At 30.9% G+C, this 19,009-nt stretch overlaps 2 protein-coding genes across 2 annotated transcripts in view; one reads left to right on the top strand and one right to left on the bottom strand.

The window, feature by feature from the left end:
- The window catches only part of LOC101497498 (uncharacterized), a 4,397-nt gene extending 2,523 nt beyond the window's left edge, over positions 1–1,874 (bottom strand). Inside the window, exon 1 of the mRNA XM_004514367.4 lies at positions 1,244–1,874. Coding sequence (XP_004514424.1) covers positions 1,244–1,518 — 275 coding nt within the window. The 5' untranslated portion in view covers positions 1,519–1,874. The remainder of the gene's footprint in view (positions 1–1,243) is intronic.
- A 7,312-nt stretch (positions 1,875–9,186) lies between these two features.
- Positions 9,187–18,064, top strand: LOC101502108 (histone acetyltransferase HAC12-like). Its single transcript, XM_073364898.1, has 17 exons — positions 9,187–9,466; positions 10,044–10,280; positions 10,381–10,468; positions 10,803–11,169; positions 11,315–11,500; positions 11,669–12,645; positions 13,111–13,377; positions 13,465–13,746; positions 13,819–13,947; positions 14,084–14,284; positions 14,401–14,543; positions 14,627–14,930; positions 15,542–15,681; positions 16,217–16,274; positions 16,377–16,763; positions 17,435–17,664; positions 17,759–18,064. The coding sequence occupies exons 2-17, from the start codon at positions 10,078–10,080 to the stop codon at positions 17,838–17,840; spliced, it is 4,044 nt and encodes a 1,347-aa protein (XP_073220999.1). The 5' UTR covers positions 9,187–9,466; positions 10,044–10,077; the 3' UTR covers positions 17,841–18,064.
- Positions 18,065–19,009: the final 945 nt, after the last annotated feature.

The following is a 19,009-nucleotide window of genomic DNA, read 5'->3' as shown; positions in this document are numbered from 1 at the left end:
CAGATGAACCTGACCCAGTAATTTCGTCGGTAGACATGGCAGTTCGAAAACGTCTTAAAATTGTTGTTTTTGAAATTCGAAAACCTTTGAAAACAATTTATGCCACCGAAAATATTACTGGGATGAGTCGCGGACTAGGTCGCTCTCTTTAAGACGTTTCGAGGCACTGCCCAAAATTGTGCAAGGCAGACTATCAACCACGAAGTCCCCAGGATAAAACAGCCCAGATTCACTGTATCGGAGTTCTACTGCACTGTAGAAAACCGTTCTAGAATTACACCCTCTGTATGCCAGTCGATAGACTGACACTCGAATATAGCACGGAGGCTACTCAAATATAGCACGGAGGCTACTCAAGAAAAGAAGAAGAAGAAGAAGAATATAAGGGGGAGAAGTGAGAAAAGCCTCAGATATGGAGAGCTTTTGGTGTGCTTTTCCAAGTGAGGTGAGCTCTCTATTTATAGATGAGTTCAGCAACTGGATCAGAGAAAAAGGGGGGATCCAAAGGAGCACGGAGTCCATTTACTGGCCACTAGTAGAGTGCCTCAGAAATAGGAAACTTGATTGACAAGGCTCCTTGACCGGGCAAAAGTCAAAAACGTGGGAAAGACTCAGCTTTAGGGTTTTGACGTGGCAAACATCTGAAGCTAAGTCAAATTAGGGTTTTGACTGAGCAAGGCACAGGAGACTAGTCTGTTTAGGGTTTGAACGAATCAGAACATTGACTTTGACCTTGTGGATGGCAGTTTCGTAATATGTGATTCATCGCAAGCAATTAATTAATTAAATAAATAATTAATTTCCATCTGTTAAAAAACAATAATACACCACAACCCGGACCGGACCGGACCGGACGGACGGACGGGCGGCGGCGGCGCGCGCGTGTGGTGGTCCGTTAGCTTGCGTTCTCCCTCCTTCACAAAATTGCGGTGCCCCTTGGGGCCCAACCCAATTGTGAAACTAACTCCTTATAAATGTCATAAATGAGTGTGTTCCCTCCAATGTGGGACTTCTCATTTTTCAATTCACACATTAAAGCCATCATCAATGCCAATTATGTTTCATCATTTCCAACAAACAGAACATTAACACATGCTACATTCAATTTTTCAAATCATTCCCGGTTTCGGCATGTTAGCAGTAGTGTCTATAACTAAAACCTAATAATGGCATTGAATCACACGAGAGGAAAACTAAATAAGGATAGAAAAAGCAAAAAGAAACTAAAAGTAAAAACGCAAACCTTTGGCAAGTGATTAAGGAAGGATCAGGAGGTACTCCGGCGGCCTCTGAAACGGTGGCCAAATGCTGACCGTAGAAGGATCCCAAAGACGGTATGTGAGAGTCGGTGGTGGCCCACAATGCAAGCTTATTTAAGTGATCAATTCTCAAATGTGACTTGGTGTTAGTAATTGGCTTGGTTTTTATTTTTCCAGTGGCTTCTTCCCTTAAAGTAACAGGATTTTGTGACCGTATTTCTGATTTTGGAGCTTTTTTGCCTCCTCCTTTCTTCCCCATCGATGTATAAATCAATTAGAAGATTGGGGAAAGCTTCTCAGTTTTCTTTCAACAACAAAAACATTAACAAGTTCACCAGATTGGCGGTTGGGTGCGTGAGTGTCGGCGGTTGTTCGAAAAACAATAGTCGAAAGGCTGCGGATGACCGGCTTTGTGCGACGACGACGGCGCTGCGGTCGTGGTGATGGCGGCGTGCAAGAAAGTGAGAGTCGATAGAGAAGAGGGACAGCGGCTGATATGGTTGCAGAGAACAATCGGAACTGAGGCAATCTTTCCGGATTCGCTCCGCCTTACAGCCTTGCTTCCCATTGTAGCACGTGTGTGGCCCAGCCCAGTTCAAATTTGTTTTAAAAGTTTCTGCTCTCAATAACTATTAAAAAAATTAAAACGAACAAAAGTCAAATAAAAATATATTTGTTTCGTTTTATAAATTTGCGTTTTGTTCATTTTTTGTTTTTTATTTTATTTTATGTTTTTCTTATTTATTTATTATTTATTTTAATTTTTTTTTTACAGTCACTTATACGATTTTAAAACACATTTAAATATATAAAGTTAAAGTTAAAAAAAAATTATAAAGACAAAAATAAAAAATCCAACTTATAGAGACTAAATATATGAAGTAACAATGTTAATTTATAAGAAAGGGAGTATAAATTGTAAATTCGTCTTTTTAAAATTTTCTATTAAAACTTAAAAAGTTTAACTCAAGATTAATCTTGATTATGAAATGATGTCAATATGTTGAAGAATGATTGTTGAACATTCTGAAGACTGATGAAAACTTTGTGCATGTTGATGTTTAACATGCTGAAGAATGATCTTGATTCATGTTAACATGCAGGAGAATGATTGTTGATTGATGTTAACATGATGGAGAATAATCATTCTTGAACGTAGGATAATCTTGTTTGCTTTATAATGAGCTGTGCCTTTTATCCTTTGTTCTTTTTGGAGTGTTTCTATTTCAATTGTTAGCTTTGTATATATTCCTTGTAGAATACTGAAAATATACTTGCAAATCGTAGGAGCTTTATTTTCATTAAAGTATGACTTAAGCATTCTTGTTGTAATAAAGTTGTGGAGAACGTTCTTCGTTTTCTAGTCATTGTCAAGAACGTTCTTCGTTTTGTTTGTATGAGTGCTGGTTTTTTTTTTATCTTTGACAGCTGTTTGTCAAGCTTTTCTTCTTTCCATTTTGGATTGATTCTTTGATGAGATGAATCATGTATATCCCTTGTGGAACACTGATAAAATGATTGTGAAACCCAGGAGCAATTTCTTCTTTCAACAGAGAAGATCATTTGCTCTTGAAATTTTAGAACTGTGAATAACGTTATCCGTTTTCTATACTTCTGTCAAGAATGTTCTCTGTTTTGTTTTTGTATTTTGGCTTCATTTTTAAATGATTTTGCTTCTAATTTATAGCATAGTGTGAAGATGTAATAATCATTCTCTTGAATGATTGATATATGATACATTCCTTTTGAAATTACTTCATTATTGAGTGGATACTTGTGCACTTTGATGAAGTGAATGGTTTCTTGTTTGTTCACTTATGCAATTCATGTTCCTTAAACAAAACTCAAGTGCAATCATTAGTAGACCATTATTCGTAAAACTTAATCTTTTATTTCATAAAGTTTGTTGTCATCAAAAAGGATTTTTACTAGTTTTTTTTCTAATAACTTTTGTTATATTAATAATATTATAAAAAATTATTCACAAGAATTTTTAATTTATTTATATAAATTAAATATAATTTTTTTATCATCTCTTAACTTGACTAAATTTGATATTATTAAATTGAATACATTTATGATATTGCAGTTTTGTAGAGAAAAAAGTAAACTTAAATAAAATTATATTTTTTGCTCACAAAGGTTAAAGATGAAAAAATAGTACCTCATCTAAACTTTTATTTGATAAAAAAAATGATGTCTCACTCCAAAATAGAACACATTTTAGATAATTTACAAATAAATTTATATTTATTTTTCATTAATAATAAATATAAATTTTATAGATACTGTAAACTCAAAATAAAAATATAAAAATATAAAGCTGTAAATCAAATTTTAAATTTATTTTTTAAGATAATCTTTTTAAAATGTTGCTAAAAATTCATTCAAAAATAGCAATTAACATTTTGAAATTTTAAAGGGATTAAAAATGTATTTGACCTCTTAAAATATATTTTTCCAAAACTATATCCAAATTTCAATTTTAGCTCGTTTTACTACTTACATAATTTTTTTAAATAAAGTGATTTTGATATTTAATAATTTAAAGATTATTTTTAGAGTTTATTTGTTACAAATTTTAAAATAATGATTTTAGTAGTAAAAAATTTGAAAATTATTTTTTAAAGATTTAAAAAAAAAACAAAAATCAATTGTATTTGTGTGTCTTAGTAAAAATTACTCTTTAAAAAAACAATTATAAACAAAAATAAATTATCATTTGAAACAATATTTAGATTATTGTATATTCTCATTTTTTTAAAAAGTTATAATAAATAGAAGAAAACTTTAAAAAGTGATAAATTTTCTTTTTAAAAAAAGTGATAAATTTTTGGGGCACTTGAAAATTGAATTATTTTCATGCATTTGAGAATTTGAAGTAAAAAACTTTAGGTATGTTTATTTTATGATTATATTTTCTACTTTCATTTTTTTAATATGTGTTACTTAAAATTATAAAAAGATTGTACAAAACAAAATTATGAAAATATGTGAGACTCGTAAAATACAGCGAAAGAGAAAAGATTTATAACACCTCACTTTGAATCATCATATTTGTTTTATATCAATAACATTCTTTAGCCTTTCAAAAAATAAAAGGATTTCCCAATAGATCGACTTTAATATTAAGTTAACTGATGTTGATGTTGGCTCGAACAAAAACCATTTGCCCATGGTATTTGAAATCATGGTAAATATGTTGTAGAGGGATAGGAACCAATTATTTTTTTTAGGAACACCACTTGATCCTTAACAATTTTTGCATTCTTTTAATAGACAATTTTTCTCAATTCACCAGCATCTTTATCTTTGCTCTCCTTTCTTTTTAGAGGACAAGAGGGAGATTAATGGGAAATGATATTCTCCAAATGTTAATTATTTCAAGCTTAATATTGATGGTTCTTATATCATGCACAACAATCTTTACTGCTTATGGATGGCTAACCAGATATCATAGAGGAGTTTATATGCACAGTTTCTTTTGCAATCTCAAGTGAGCTGCCTGTGTGTTAGCTGAGCTTTGGAAGCTAGTTCATAGTCTAATAACGACTTGCAATTTGGGTTTGACTACTATTTTGATGGAAATAGACTTTCTTGTTATAGTCAACAAGATTCGGTCAAGGAAAATTAGTAATCTTTATCTTATGTTACTCCTTCCAAAAGTCATCTCTCTTGTAGATCACATAGAATGAAATTGTGGTAAATCAGTTTATTGTAAGGCTAATTGATATGTTGATAAGTTGTCTAACCTTAATCTCAATGGATATTTTAGTATTGTTGACCTACCTATCCTCCTTCAAGTCTATTACTTCTCTTTGATGATCATTGAAGAGGGATATATTTCTCTCGTTTCGTCTCTTCATTGTTTTTGTAATTTTTTCGTTTATAAAAAAAAGTATCAGACAAAAGATAAAATTCTTACTAAGGATGATGCTTTTTCTAAATATGGAAATTATTACTTGACATTTTTATTGTTTTATAAAATATAGATGAGTGTTCACTTCATGAATCTCATATCTTTTTTGTTAGTAAATAAAATTAACATATGTTATAAGACAAAAAAAAAATTAATAACACATATTTTGAAGAAAAAAAGAGAGAATATTTTTACAAAATAATTGATATATTATAATGCATTATTTGGTTCATATAAAAAATCAAAAAAGGAATTTAAATATGATAAACAAGAGAATATAAATAAAATAAAATAAAATAAAAATTTGTTAAAACTATGTTATATAATATGAATAATGTTATTGGAACACAAAACTTGATATAAAATGAGACACAAATACAATACCGTACAAAATACAATGGAGGTCACGTTTTGTTTTTCATAAAATATCAAAACATTGTATTTATACCTTATTTCGTGTCAAATTTTATGTTATAATAACATTACTAAATCATTCAATTGAAAAATATTGATATTGTTAAGTTGATTATATGTTTCAGATTCAAATCCAAGATCTTACAATTGTGTGCAAGTTTCTTTATTATTTTTTTTATAAACCAAAAATAAAAATAAAAGCTTGTCATATTAAATTTAACGGATGCTTTAACATATATATAAACTTTTTTCTTCTTTTAACTCGTGTTTTGATATGTATTTTTCTTTTCTCTCATTTTCTATCAAACCAAACAAGAAAATATATATTTTTTACTTTCTTTTCTTTTACTTTCTTTGTAAACAAACAATCAATAAATATCTTATTTTTCTAAAATAACTACGTCTTATACTTTTAAAGATTAAAATGACGGTTTATTCATTTTGGTTGAACCACCATTTTGATTAAGTATTAAACGATGTCATTTTAATCTCTAACTCGTAAAAAATTCAATTTAGTCATTGAATATTCAAAATATCAATTAGTTTAGTCTCTAATATTTATATAAAAAATTAGCATAACGAGAGTAGTGAAGACGGTTGAAAGTAGTCTCTGGTTAATGATGACGGGGCAACATTGTTTTGAGACAAAAACCTTTTCGATGTATGTTTTATAAATGGTGGTCTACTAATGATTGCACTTGAGTTTTGTTTATGGAACATGAATTGCATAAGTGAACAAACAAGAAGTCATTCACTTCATCAAAGTGCATAAGTATCCAATCAATAATGAAATAATCTCAAAAAAAGTGTATCATATATCAATCATTCAAGAGAATAATTATTACATCTTCAAGATGATATTTTCATGAAGAAGATGATCAAATTTGTTCATACAACAATCAATGGTCATACTATGCTATAAATCAGAAGCAAGATCATTTGAAAGAAGCAAGATCAAATTTGAGAAACGAATAATGTTCTGGTTATGAAACAGAAAAAACGAAAAATATTTTTGAGATCATTCTGAAAAACGAAGATAATTCTTGACAACATTATGGAAATCCAAGAACATTTTGGTTCACAAAGAACAAAGTATTCTTTAATTTAAGCTCGATTTGGGCTACGAAAATACATCAATCTACATTGTCTGACACTTGAAATAATATTTTGTCAAGAACGTTCTGGACAGCAAATAAACACATTTTTAATTGCTTTAAAATATGTTTGACACTTGGGAAGTGTGTCCGACGGATATATTCATTTTAAATTGAATATTCAAAACCTTTTAACATCTATAAATTAAAGATCATTTGGAAGATGAAGACAAGAGTTCAATTTACAAATCTACCAACATTTGTTCAAGTAACAAGTCAAAAAAACTCTTCAAGCAAACTCAAGTTCTCTTCACTATATCTTTGGATCATTATTTACTGAGTTTGTCTTTCATTTATCTCAAACAAGTGTTGAGAAATTTCAAGATCTCAAACACTTTTATCATACACATTATTTGTAACTCAAGTCTATCTTTTATGTTAGATTGAGTGTGTTTGTAAAAATCCTTGCAAGGCTGAAAGGTGATTGTAAAAATCATTTTTAAGTTGAAAGGTGATTGTAAAAATCATTTCTAGGTTGAAAGGTGAAGATTGTAACAGATCAAGGTTGATCTGGATTGGTGGTGTAAAAATCAAGAACTTTTTCCGTTTTGAACATTGAATGAAAAATCTCACGGTTGTGAGTACTAGATGTAACCCGAATTGAGTGAACTAGAATATATCTTTTTGTGATATTTCATCCCTTATCTCTATTTATTTATAGTCTTTTGATTATAAAATTAAATAGATAAATTAAATTGTGTATTTTTCACTACACAATAATGTTCTCTGTTTTTTATTTTCATAATCAAGATTAATCTTGAATTAAATTCTTTAAATTTTAATATAAAATTTTAAAAAGATAAATCACAATTCAAAACCCATTGATGGAGCAATGGGAAAAGCTAGATAGTATTGATTTTTTTAGGCCACGTGGAACCATTGCAATTATTCAGTTCATTCAACGTACGAAAAGAGTGAAAGTTAGACTACCTTTTCGGCGTCAAAGTCAAACGATTCGTATACAGTAAAAATTGAATATTGCCTCGTACATGTCACCTCCTTTCTCTCCTTGGTTTGCGAATAAAACACACAGTTATAAAATGGTCCACAGTAATATCTTTATTAATAATAATTTTTCATTTTCTATATATATATATATTTAAAATAGAATTATAAATTAGTTTTGTTTTTTTAAAAATTAGTCCTACGTTGTAAAATGTTGACATAATTAACCTATTTTAAATTTGTTAAATTAGCCTTTTAGGTAATGATTAGTGGCGTAGTTGTGTAGGTAATCCAACCATTTGCATAGTAATTAATTGAAATAAATAAAAACAGCCAATTTAACTCAAAATTAAGATAATGGGCTGAAATTTTTTATCCAACATTGAAAAAAGATATTTGAAAATTTAAATCTAAAATTTCAATTTGTAAGATAATACAAGCTTTAAGCTTTTGTTTATAATTAAAAATACAGAAGCTCTGAAAATTTTATTGCATAATGTGATAAATTATTTGGATAAAAGTTCATCAAGTGAAAATTTAAAAGAGTAACCAATTTACCTTGTTGTTAAAAGGGACTAGATCATCAAGTGAATTGCCATTTTTTGACTTAGTCTTAGGTAAGCGCTTCCACGATTTCTTTCATTCATATCATAAACACTAAATTCTTGCACTTTAACTCCAAATTCAAGAAGAAAAAAAATCAAAAGGGTCAACATAGTATCAAGCAAAAGTTTCATAAATCTTAAATAAATAAAAAATGAGTTTTTTTTATAAAAAAAATTAAATAAATGAGGTAAACCTGAATTTGATGGTCGAGTTTGGTTTTTATGAGTGAAAGTATATTTTTATTATTTATTTGATGAATTTGGAGATAAAAATATGAGTTTATTTGAAAATTTATGTATTTGATGAAATTTACATTATATTTAAGAAAATTATTAATTTTACGGGCTTTGTTTAAATTTTTTTGATATTTTTGTAAGAAAAAATGATAACATTGTTAATATTTTAAAATATAAGAGATTAAATTGTCAATTAAAATTAAAATAAAGAACCAAATAAAAAAATAAAGAACTAAAAGATTAACTGAACTTTAAATAACCGCACATGTCTTTTAACTTTTATCTATTTCTTATTCAACTCTAACTCGAATTCACATAAAAGTCCGTTTAACTTTTATCCATTTTCTATTCAACCCTAATCCAAATCCACGTAAAAATCCGTTTAACTTTTATCCATTTCTTATTGAACCATAACCCAAATCCAAGTAAAAATCCCAACACTAATCATCAAAAGAAAAACCCTCAAAAGCAATTAATATTCATTTGCTTCTTTATCAAATTATTAAATATTGATTTCTTTGTCGCACTGGTTGCAACTCCAATCAAAGTTTTCTCTTTTTAGGGTTCGATACTTTTCACCGTACAGTAAAATTTTATTTTGTCTTGTTTGTTGTCGTTTCTATCTTCTTTGATTACTCAGTATTATTGCATATATACCCTTCTTCTTTTTTTCTTTCTGGTTTCTTGCTCGTTGATTTTCGGATTTCTTTTTCTCTCTTTATAACCGTCAAAATCATGTCGTCGGAAATCGAAGAGGAAGTTCCGATGGAGGCGGCTAAAGGCCGCACAAGGCGGAAGAAAGATTCTTCCGCGGACGAAACGCTGTTCGTAGTACGAAATGCGTGGGTTCGCTGGAAGAATCTTTCATTAGATTGGGGGAGGTGCTGCTGTTGTGCACGACGGCGGTGGCATGAACCCTAGAAATTGATAGAGGTGAAACGAAGCTGTTAACTAGAAATTGAGAATCCTTAGTTTTCTCTCAAAAATAAGAATTCAGTAAAATTTGAACCCTAGATTGATCACTGAAACTTTTTCAAAAAGTATTTTTAGTAAATATGATGGAGTATCGACAGAGACACCGATAATGACGCGGATATTGAAACATAGACACTGATTTTAATTCAAGAATTTGAAATGCTGATATTGAAATGTTGATATTGATTTTAATTCAAGAATTTGAAAGTAATTAAATCTAACATGGACTTTATTCCGAAGTGTATGTGCTACATAGGTCATTAACAGTGTTACTCTAATTGAGGTCTCATGAATATGAATTTTTCTACTTCAACCTTTGAATTTTGATGATAAAATTTTGTGTTAATTAAGTGGAACAATTTCAAGCTTCATTGTTGAATTAAGATTTTTGTATTTTTTTCTGATTGCTATTCAAATTGGTGTTTATATATGTGCACTTCATTATAATAATTTATTATAACCCTGTTATCTGTATTTCGAGTTCTTGTATAGATGGAACTTTCTCTAACTCATGTTTATTGATAATGTATTTCAGCTTCAGAACAAATAGTTTCTAATAAAGCGACAAAATGCCTCCGGCTAAGGGTTCTCGTCTTGAGAATTCTTGGATTGAAAGGCCAACAAATTCTTCATCGCGTGTCTCAAAATTTCTACGGAAGAGAGTTATTGATGAATTAAGCCATCAAAATGTAATGAATCAAGTAGGGTTCTCCACAAACTGGCGTGATCATCCCAAAATCATATACAGCCGTAAATGGATAAGAAATGAAATGTAAGTGATTTGAGTTTCACATTAAAATCGGTTGCATTTACTTTGATTTATATTGCAATCAACTTGAGACTTTACTAACACTCAGTTTTACTTACATCAGTTCAAAAATGATCAGGAGTTTTCCAATTGATAATAAGCGACTTGCACCTATCATGGAATACTTTCTATTTTTATCCGCTCCTTCAAAGGTTTGTTTCTTAAAAATTTGTCTGAGCATGCAAGTTTTTATTTGCTAATAACATTTTAGCCAACAAGAGGAGGATCAAATGCAAGTTGTAAACAGTGTTGTTAATTGCAGATGGCAAAAAATAGCAGTATGTTCAAATTCCGCTATGCTATAGTACTATAGCGCCGCAATAGCGGCTATTTGACAACACTTTGTATTAAATAGGACATTGAGGAATAGGTTCAATTTCCGCTATGCTACGGTGCTATAGTGCCGCTATAACAACTACTAGTATTTAAAAAACTGTTTGTAAAATTGTTAATTAAGCACAATTGATTTTTCTTCATATTTGGCAGGAGGATTATATGAACAATGTAACATTGAATCAGCGTGTGCAACTTCTATTGGATGCTGGTATCGTTGATTATAATGGCGTGCCAAAAGAGGGACCATCGACCCCTTCTATTGTTCATGAGCAGCTGCCTTGTTTGCGTAACCATGGTTCACCAATCCCGACATTTGCTAATATGAATGTTCTTTGTAACAACCCTGTTTCGGACGGTGGAAATATAAGGACTATCCAAAATAATAATTCTATAAGTTTTCCTACAACAAAAGGAAAATCCGTCCAATATGAAAATTTTAATCCGAAGTTACCTCAAATTGTCTCGGCGGATATTTTGGAACATTCCAATTGTTTTCCTCAGCAACATACAAATAATTGTAAGTTTAAATTAAATTTTAATTTCTTCCCGAGTTTCCACCTTTATTTGTGCAATACTGATTATTGATTTGGCAGCTATATTATTGAATTTGTGTTTATTTTAAATAAATGTTATTTTACCCAATTGATTTGCCACTTTTGTAGTGAACATGGATTTGACAAGATACAGTGGAAGTATGGGGAATATCCAAAATAATGATTCTATAAGTTTTCCTACAAGGATGGGAAATTCCCTCAAATGTGAAGATTTTAATATGAAGTTACCTCAACTTATCTCGACGGATATTTTGGAACATTCCAATCGTTTACCTCAGCAACATGCAAATAATTGTATGTTTAGATAGATTGTGATATCTTCCCAAGTTTTAATCCTCATTTGTACAATATTGATTTAGTCTTTACAATAATAGTATTGAATTTTCCATAACATCTTAGTTATAATTATTTTAATTTTCAATAAATGTATTGTTTCACCCATTTAATTTGCTACTTTTGCAGTCGAGACAGATCTGACAAAAAATAGAGATTGCTTTGAGATGATTACGCAGAATAATGAGTGTATGAGTTTTCCTAACATGATGCCAAGCTTCGAATTGAATATTCAGAAGAATTTCACTCATGATGGTAATACTGAAGCCATGCTAAGACCTACAAAAATACAGAAAATGACGGAGTCTACTTTTGGCGTCTCTTTAGTTAACAATGCAAGTGCTGAGCAATTGTCTTACAAGATGGTTCAACCTCATTCTATTGAAGCACTTTCCGAAGTGCAGCAACAACAGTTAGAATTTCCCTTCGCATCTGTCGATGGTGAAGTTGATAAGTACAGTGTGGAAGAGTTTACAAATCTAGTTCTTGGCTTTAGTGAGATAAACAGCAATGTGATGGTTGATACATTTGGAAAAACTTTAAAGACTAACACATTTCCCTCTAAAGGCTTAGAAGTTGCTACTGAAAGGCATGATGTGATGGATAGCAACAACTTAAATGAATTTGACATTGGATTGAGTTCCAATATGCGTACTCTCAGTATGGATGATATTCCTACTGATGGAGGGGGTATAAAAGGAAGAAATGAATTTGACCAGGCTGAGACAAATGCTAAAAAGAAAGTTCTTGAGCCAAAAGCCGATCAAGAGATGCAAATAAAGTCTTCAAGTACAATTGCTGGGGAGATACAGAACAATGCGAGTGTTGATACATTTGGACAGACTTTCAAGAGTGAAATAACTCCCTCAAAAGGCTTAGATGCTAGTCCGGTGTTTGAGGAGCCAGATCCTGAAATCCATGGTGTGTTTGACATTGGATTCAACCAGGAGGCGACAAATGCTAAAAATAAACAGAAGCAAAAGGCTGATCAAGAGAAGCAAACAAAGTCCTCAAATACAACAGTTAATGCTGTTTCCTTGATTGATTTGTTCACACGTGATCAAATAAAAGAACATATTAATAGTCTGAGAAAGGAATCCGTTCAGGTTAGTACACCACTTTCCAGTGTTTCTAATTACCTTGACCTGTTTTGGTATTATTGATATGTAATGAGTACGGTTATGAACCAACTATCCCAAAAGGTTAAGCTATTTAGTTAAAGCTCATAAATGGTTCTTCCTCTTCTTTTAATCCTTGGATGTTGTGTATGCATTTGTTTTTATGATAATTCATGTGTTTTTATGATTGTATATACATTTGTTAACTGTTAACCGTTAAGGTTACATAATAGTGCTATGATAATGTGATGCTAATAAGCATGCCTACTGAGTTGCACCGGAGCTGTACTGAGGCAGTGTCGGTTTATGTTTCATTTCTAATAGCTGGTTTATAGGCTTTTATTATTAGATAAAAACTTTTTGCTTTTATTTTCTTAATATTTAAGTTGACGTGTTTATAGCTTTCACATGGAATTCTAAGCCATATACGAGCTGACACATCTTTTAACACAGAGGACAACAGTGGACGGCACATGCCAATTATGTACAAAGAAAGCTTTCTACTTCGCATCAGTACAAGTTTATTGCTTACATTGTCAAACCCGTATCAAGCGAAACGCAAAGTATTTCTGTAGAAAAGGAGAAGAATTTGATGCAGAGCGTTGCTTTTGCTCCTCCTGCTATAACCGTTCTAAAGGCGGGTGCATTATATTCAATGGGACATCTATTTGTAAGACACTTTTTGAACAAAAGAAAAATGATGAAGTACTTGAAGAACCAGTAAGTTTTAGTATGCCTTATTAAATAAAAATTCAGCTTTATATAAAGAACTATAAACTAACTCTTAATGATTGTCGTTTCTTCTAGTGGGTTGAATGCAATAAATGCAAAAGATGGCAACATCAAATATGTGCACTATATAACAGCAAAAGAGATTTGGACTGCACTGCTGAATATACATGTCCTTTTTGCCACGTAAAAGAAATTGAAAATGGAACGCATGTTCCCTTACCAAAGACTACTATTTTTGGTGCTAAGGACTTGCCGAGAACCATGCTTAGTGACCACTTAGAGAAAAGACTTTATGAGCGTCTCATGCAAGAGAAAGCAGACTGGGAAAAAATCGAAGGGAATGAGAATCTTGATGAGGTAAGATTAAGAAAACAACATATTTAAAATGGTCGATTGTCTGATTTTCCATGCATGACTCCAAATCTGTAGGTTGTAGCAGCGAAAAGTCTTACAGTTAGAGAAGTGTTATCTACTGACAAACAACTGATAGTGGAGAAGCAATTTCTGGACATCGTTCCAGAGGAGAATTACCCTGCCGAGTTCTCTTATAGATCAAGAGTAAGTTCAAAGGGTTAATAGATGAATATATGTTCCTCCAAGTCCTTCCGCCGGACTAGATTAGATTTCTCTTGATGTCTGCTCCATTATATCTATTATTATTCAGAAGAAATTACAGAATTTCCTATGATTTCAGGTTATTCTTCTGTTTCAGCAGATTGAAGGAGCAGATGTATGCATATTTGGAATGTACGTCCAGGAGTACGGCTCGGAATGTGCCAATCCGAATCAACGTTGCATATATATTTCATATCTTGATTCTGTCAATCATTTTATACCTCGAAGACGGACTAGGAGCGGAGGAGCTCTTCGTACCTTTGTTTACCATGAGATATTGGTATTTTGCTTTTAAAACTCTGTTGCTAATTGCTTTAGATCACATTTCGCTCGATCCTTAGTCCGTCCTTGTATTTATGCCTTCCTTAATCCTTCCTGCTCGTTTTCCATTGCCAGATTGGGTATCTTGATTTTTGTAAGAAACGAGGTTTTACAAAATGCTATATATGGTCCTGTCCTCCTAAAAAAGAGGATAATTATATTCTACATTGTCATCCAAAAACTCAAAAGACTCCAAAGGATGATAAACTAGTGGACTGGTAAGTCTTTTTATCTCCTTATGTATGTGTATTTTCATGAGCTTGTGTAACCATTGAGTATTTATATTGTTTTGTTTGTGTAGGTATCATTCAATGCTAAAAAAGGCTACTGAAGAAAATGTCGTTGTTGGTTTAACCGACGTGTATGATCATTTTTTTGTTCCTACTGAAAAATGGAACTCCAAGGTGACAGCTGCTCGTTTGCCATACTTCTATGGAGACTACTGGTGTAATCATGCTATGGAACTAGCCATCGACATTGAAAAAGAGTGTGGAGGAGAGTATGAAAAGACATTGAAGAAAGTAGTGAAAAATAGATCTTTAAAGGCCATGGGACATGTAAATCCTTTGAAAGGCAATGCCAAAGACATTATGGTGATGCAAAAAGTATGTCCCCCTTCTCTTTTACCTTCATCTACTTGTCATGAGAATTTGAAATTGGTTATTAGATATAGCTTTGATTATAATTTCGCTTTTAATGGCTTACCACAACCAAATTATTATTTGGTTCTCGAATCATCAAATTTTAATTTTAAACATAGAAGCAAAGGTTAACTCAGGATTAGGATTAAGTTATTCACTATAGCTTTGAACTATGGTAAAGCCGCAAAATGTTTATTTTTTTCATCCAGTTATTATTCTCATTATCAACTTTTCACTTAGTTTATCAAAATAGGAAACCCTTATTGCTTGGTTTCACCTTTTCTTCTTTATCAAAATAAAAGTTTACTATTCCGTACTTATTTGAAACTTATTCACTAATGCAATTTATCATTTTAATTTCTCATTCCCTCATTTTTCTATTACTTCTACTACAAATTTGAACCCGTCAGCTTTTGTTTTATAGCATGAGTTTTATTAGTGAATCCATAACTGATATGTTATTTACGTGCTTATACAGAGCATTTGATCTTATGTATGAGTTTTAATTTATTTACACTGTATGTCTGTATAATCTGATCTTTCTTCCATTTCTTTTTTCAACCAATATCTATTAGCTGGGCCAAATTATGTTGCAGTCAAAGAAAAACTTCATCGTAGCACACTTGCAGTATTCATGCATTCACTGCCATGAAGCAATACTATCTGGGAAGCGATGGTTTTGCACTAAATGCAAGAAATTTCAGGAGTGCGATAGGTGATGATTCCCTTCTCTCATTGAAGACAACTTAAATTGAATACATACTTGAACTCTATTTTTCGCTCCTACCTTTACTTTTAATTTTGTTATGCATGTGCTAATTGTTCATAAATTTGATAGCAAGACATGCTTTTTTTTTATCTTCAGTTTGCACCTTGCATTTTTTTTATCTGCCTTCTTTGTTCATACAATATTTACAATGATTAGCCCTTTGACTCTTATATTGGTGATTTGGTATAAAGTGGTAGTTCTCCATTCTTCTAGCATTTTCTTTCATTGAACTACTTAGTAAGTAAGGTTTAGAAAGGTCAGCCTTTTGACTCTTACATTGGTGATTTGGTGTGCAACGACCTGAATTGTAGAATACATCAAATATGAGATATAAATGTTTGATTTTCTTAATGATTTTGACCATTTGGTGTTATATTATTCCTTTAAAAATGAACATAATGCAAATCGAAATTGATTATGCAACTATAGCATGAGAATGAGAAGTGCTTTTGTCATTGATTTTCATATCAATATGTTTCAGATGTCATACCGCTGATGTACACACTTCAATTAATGGCGAGGTGCATACACTCTGTCAGGTAACAATAGTCTAAACTGGAAGCTAAAGTTCATATGATTTTTCCATCATTATTAGTTCCATGCAAACCAACACATATCTTTGAAATTTATGCTGATTTCAGGTTGTTGTGGATGATATCCCCTTCAACACCGAACAAAATGATATCATCATTGAGAATGAATTATTTGAAAGTAGGAGTAAATTTTTGAGGTTCTGCAAGAAGAATCAGTTTCAGTTTGACACGCTCCGCCGTGCCAAGTACTCCACAATGATGATCCTAGATCATCTTAAGGGTCTTACTCTGCTGACTGTTGGAACAGTATGTAGCATTTGTTCACAGAATATACTCCAACAGAGCTGGAAATGTGAGGTTTGTCCAAAATATGTTGTTTGCTCTGCATGCTATAAGGATAAGGGTGCTGACTGCCATCAACACAAGTTGACTCAAAAGTATTCAACAACACCATGTCTATCCGGGAATCAGGAGTTAAATCAGATATCGGTGCCGGTAAGAACTTAGTTCTCAGCCTTTATTGTTTTCTTTACTTGTTTGTTACATATTATGAGTCTCACATTTGATGAGATAAAGACCTGAAAATGTGTTTATTACAAATTATATTGTTCAAACTTTCGCTTTTATAAATTTTATTTTCTCTCTTTCCATGTCTGTTAGGGTATGTTTCGGAGTTGGGTTTTGGAAGGAAAGTGAGGGGAGGGTTTATTTATCTTTTTCAAATTAAGGTCACTACAAAATATTTCTTAAAATAAATGAAATGGAATTGAGATATTATATGATATTTATGATATTACTCTTTTAATTTTTTTGAAATCTCAAATATATAATAAAATATAGACTTAGTTCTCCAAAATCTAGTTCCCAAACATACCTTTAGGATATAGAATATAGATTAATTAGAGTTAGTTCGTATAAGTTAGTTAGGTTAGGAAGTTGATGAGTTTGTTATTGTGTTTATTTTTTAGAAAGTCTTTAAATATTCTTCAATTGGTAAATGGGAGATAGCTTTGAAGAATTAAGTTGTAAACTAGAGAGAATCTCTTATATCTTCTCTTTCAACTTCACTGCATGAATAAGAAAAAATCTTTTTGCTTACAATCTTTATCTTTATTCCTTTGTTACAACATGCATACTTGCTAACTTATATGCAATTGAACACCTAGATGCGATGGAAACTGATGGAGGTTTTGGAGCATGTATCTCAATGTTCCTCAACTAAAACTGAAAGATGCTGTTATCGAAACTGTTTTCAAATGAAAAAGTTATTAGTTCATGCCAACCAGTGTACTACTCGAGTTTTGGGGGGCTGCCGTCGCTGTAAAAAGGTTTTGCAGATACTAACTTATCACTGCAAGAATTGCAAAGACTCAGAATGTCGCATACCACATTGCATGTATGTTATTTTTTCTTCTCACATCATAAATTCAATTTTTGGGCTAACACGTGCATAGATTTTAAACCCTCCTATGTTTGTGTCAATTTTGCAGGGATAAGCTAGCAGAATTGATAGCCAAACAATCTGCATCTCATGATATAGCTGCAGTTGTGGAAAGCAACAGAAGTCAATGAATCTTTGAAATAGTTAGTAAATAAGCTTATAAGAACTGTAAATTCAAGAATAGCTTACGTTTTCATGCATCAACTCTTTTGAAACATGCTTTACAAGTTGTTTATTTCGGGGCTTGTATATATGCAATTGACTCTTTTTCCTTTCACCATGATTTTATTTCTTAGGATTTTTTTTAGAAGATTTTTAAGGAGGCAGTTGTTTGCCCTTTAAATTTTTTCTTTGAGTTTTGGTCCAGTCCTTCCAAGTTGTTATTTTTTTTTTTATTATTCTTATTATTATTATTATTATTATTATTATTATTATTATTATTATTATTATTATTATTATTATTATTATTATTATTCTTATTATTATTATTATTATTCTTATTGTTCTTATTATTGTTCTTATTATTGTTGTTATTATTCTTATTATTCTTATTATTATTGTTATTGTTATTATTATTATTCTTATTATTATTATTATTATTATTATTATTATTATTATTATTATTATTATTATTGTTGTTATTGTTGTTTTTACGTGCTGTAAATGACAGGTGGCAGCTATGAGGTGTCAACCTAATTGGAATGTCATAAATGTATGTGATACTTTTGCACTCTAAATAAAATACAATGATTATGTCAAACTTGACAAAAAACTAACTCTACATGCTAAATAAAGTTGCAATTTGTACCAAATGTTGCCATAGGTAAAGGTAATAATAAATTATTATTGCTGAAGATGTAATGGGTATTTGTCTACCTCGATTGATTTCTTAATTTCATTTCATTTTCATCAGAAAAAAAAAAAACATTGAGGTAATGTGAATTATGATCAATTTCTATGATGAGATTTCTTAATTTCATTTCATTTTCATCAGAAAAAAAAAAAAAAACATTGAGGTAATGTGAATTATGATCAATTTCTATGATGAGAGATAGCATTATTTCAAAGCTAAATTATTTCAAAGCTAAATTACATATGTATCTCTCGAATTTCAAGCACAAGACTGTCTTAAAGATTTTGGAAGTATCGTTCTAATTTTAAAAATTGGAGCATTAGTAAATAAAAGTGTAATTTAAATAATTAAAAAAATTGGGAAAATAAATTTTAATTCCTAATGAATAAATTTGTGTTTTGTTTAATGATTAATATATTTGGTTAAGTTTGGATTAAATTCGATATT

The sequence above is a fragment of the Cicer arietinum genome, chromosome 2, assembly GCF_000331145.2.
Source record: "Cicer arietinum cultivar CDC Frontier isolate Library 1 chromosome 2, Cicar.CDCFrontier_v2.0, whole genome shotgun sequence".
NCBI lineage: Eukaryota > Viridiplantae > Streptophyta > Magnoliopsida > Fabales > Fabaceae > Cicer > Cicer arietinum.
This window is presented reverse-complemented; position numbering and strand designations above follow the sequence as displayed.

Excerpts from the sequence above, each read along its gene's own strand:
- LOC101502108 (XM_073364898.1), top strand. The coding sequence starts at position 10,078 with ATGCCTCCGGCTAAGGGTTCTCGTCTTGAGAATTCTTGGATTGAAAGG. Across the intron at positions 13,948-14,083 it reads AGTTCTCTTATAGATCAAGA|GTTATTCTTCTGTTTCAGCA; the intron begins GTAAGTTCAAAG and ends CTATGATTTCAG. Across the intron at positions 14,544-14,626 it reads GATGATAAACTAGTGGACTG|GTATCATTCAATGCTAAAAA; the intron begins GTAAGTCTTTTT and ends TTGTTTGTGTAG.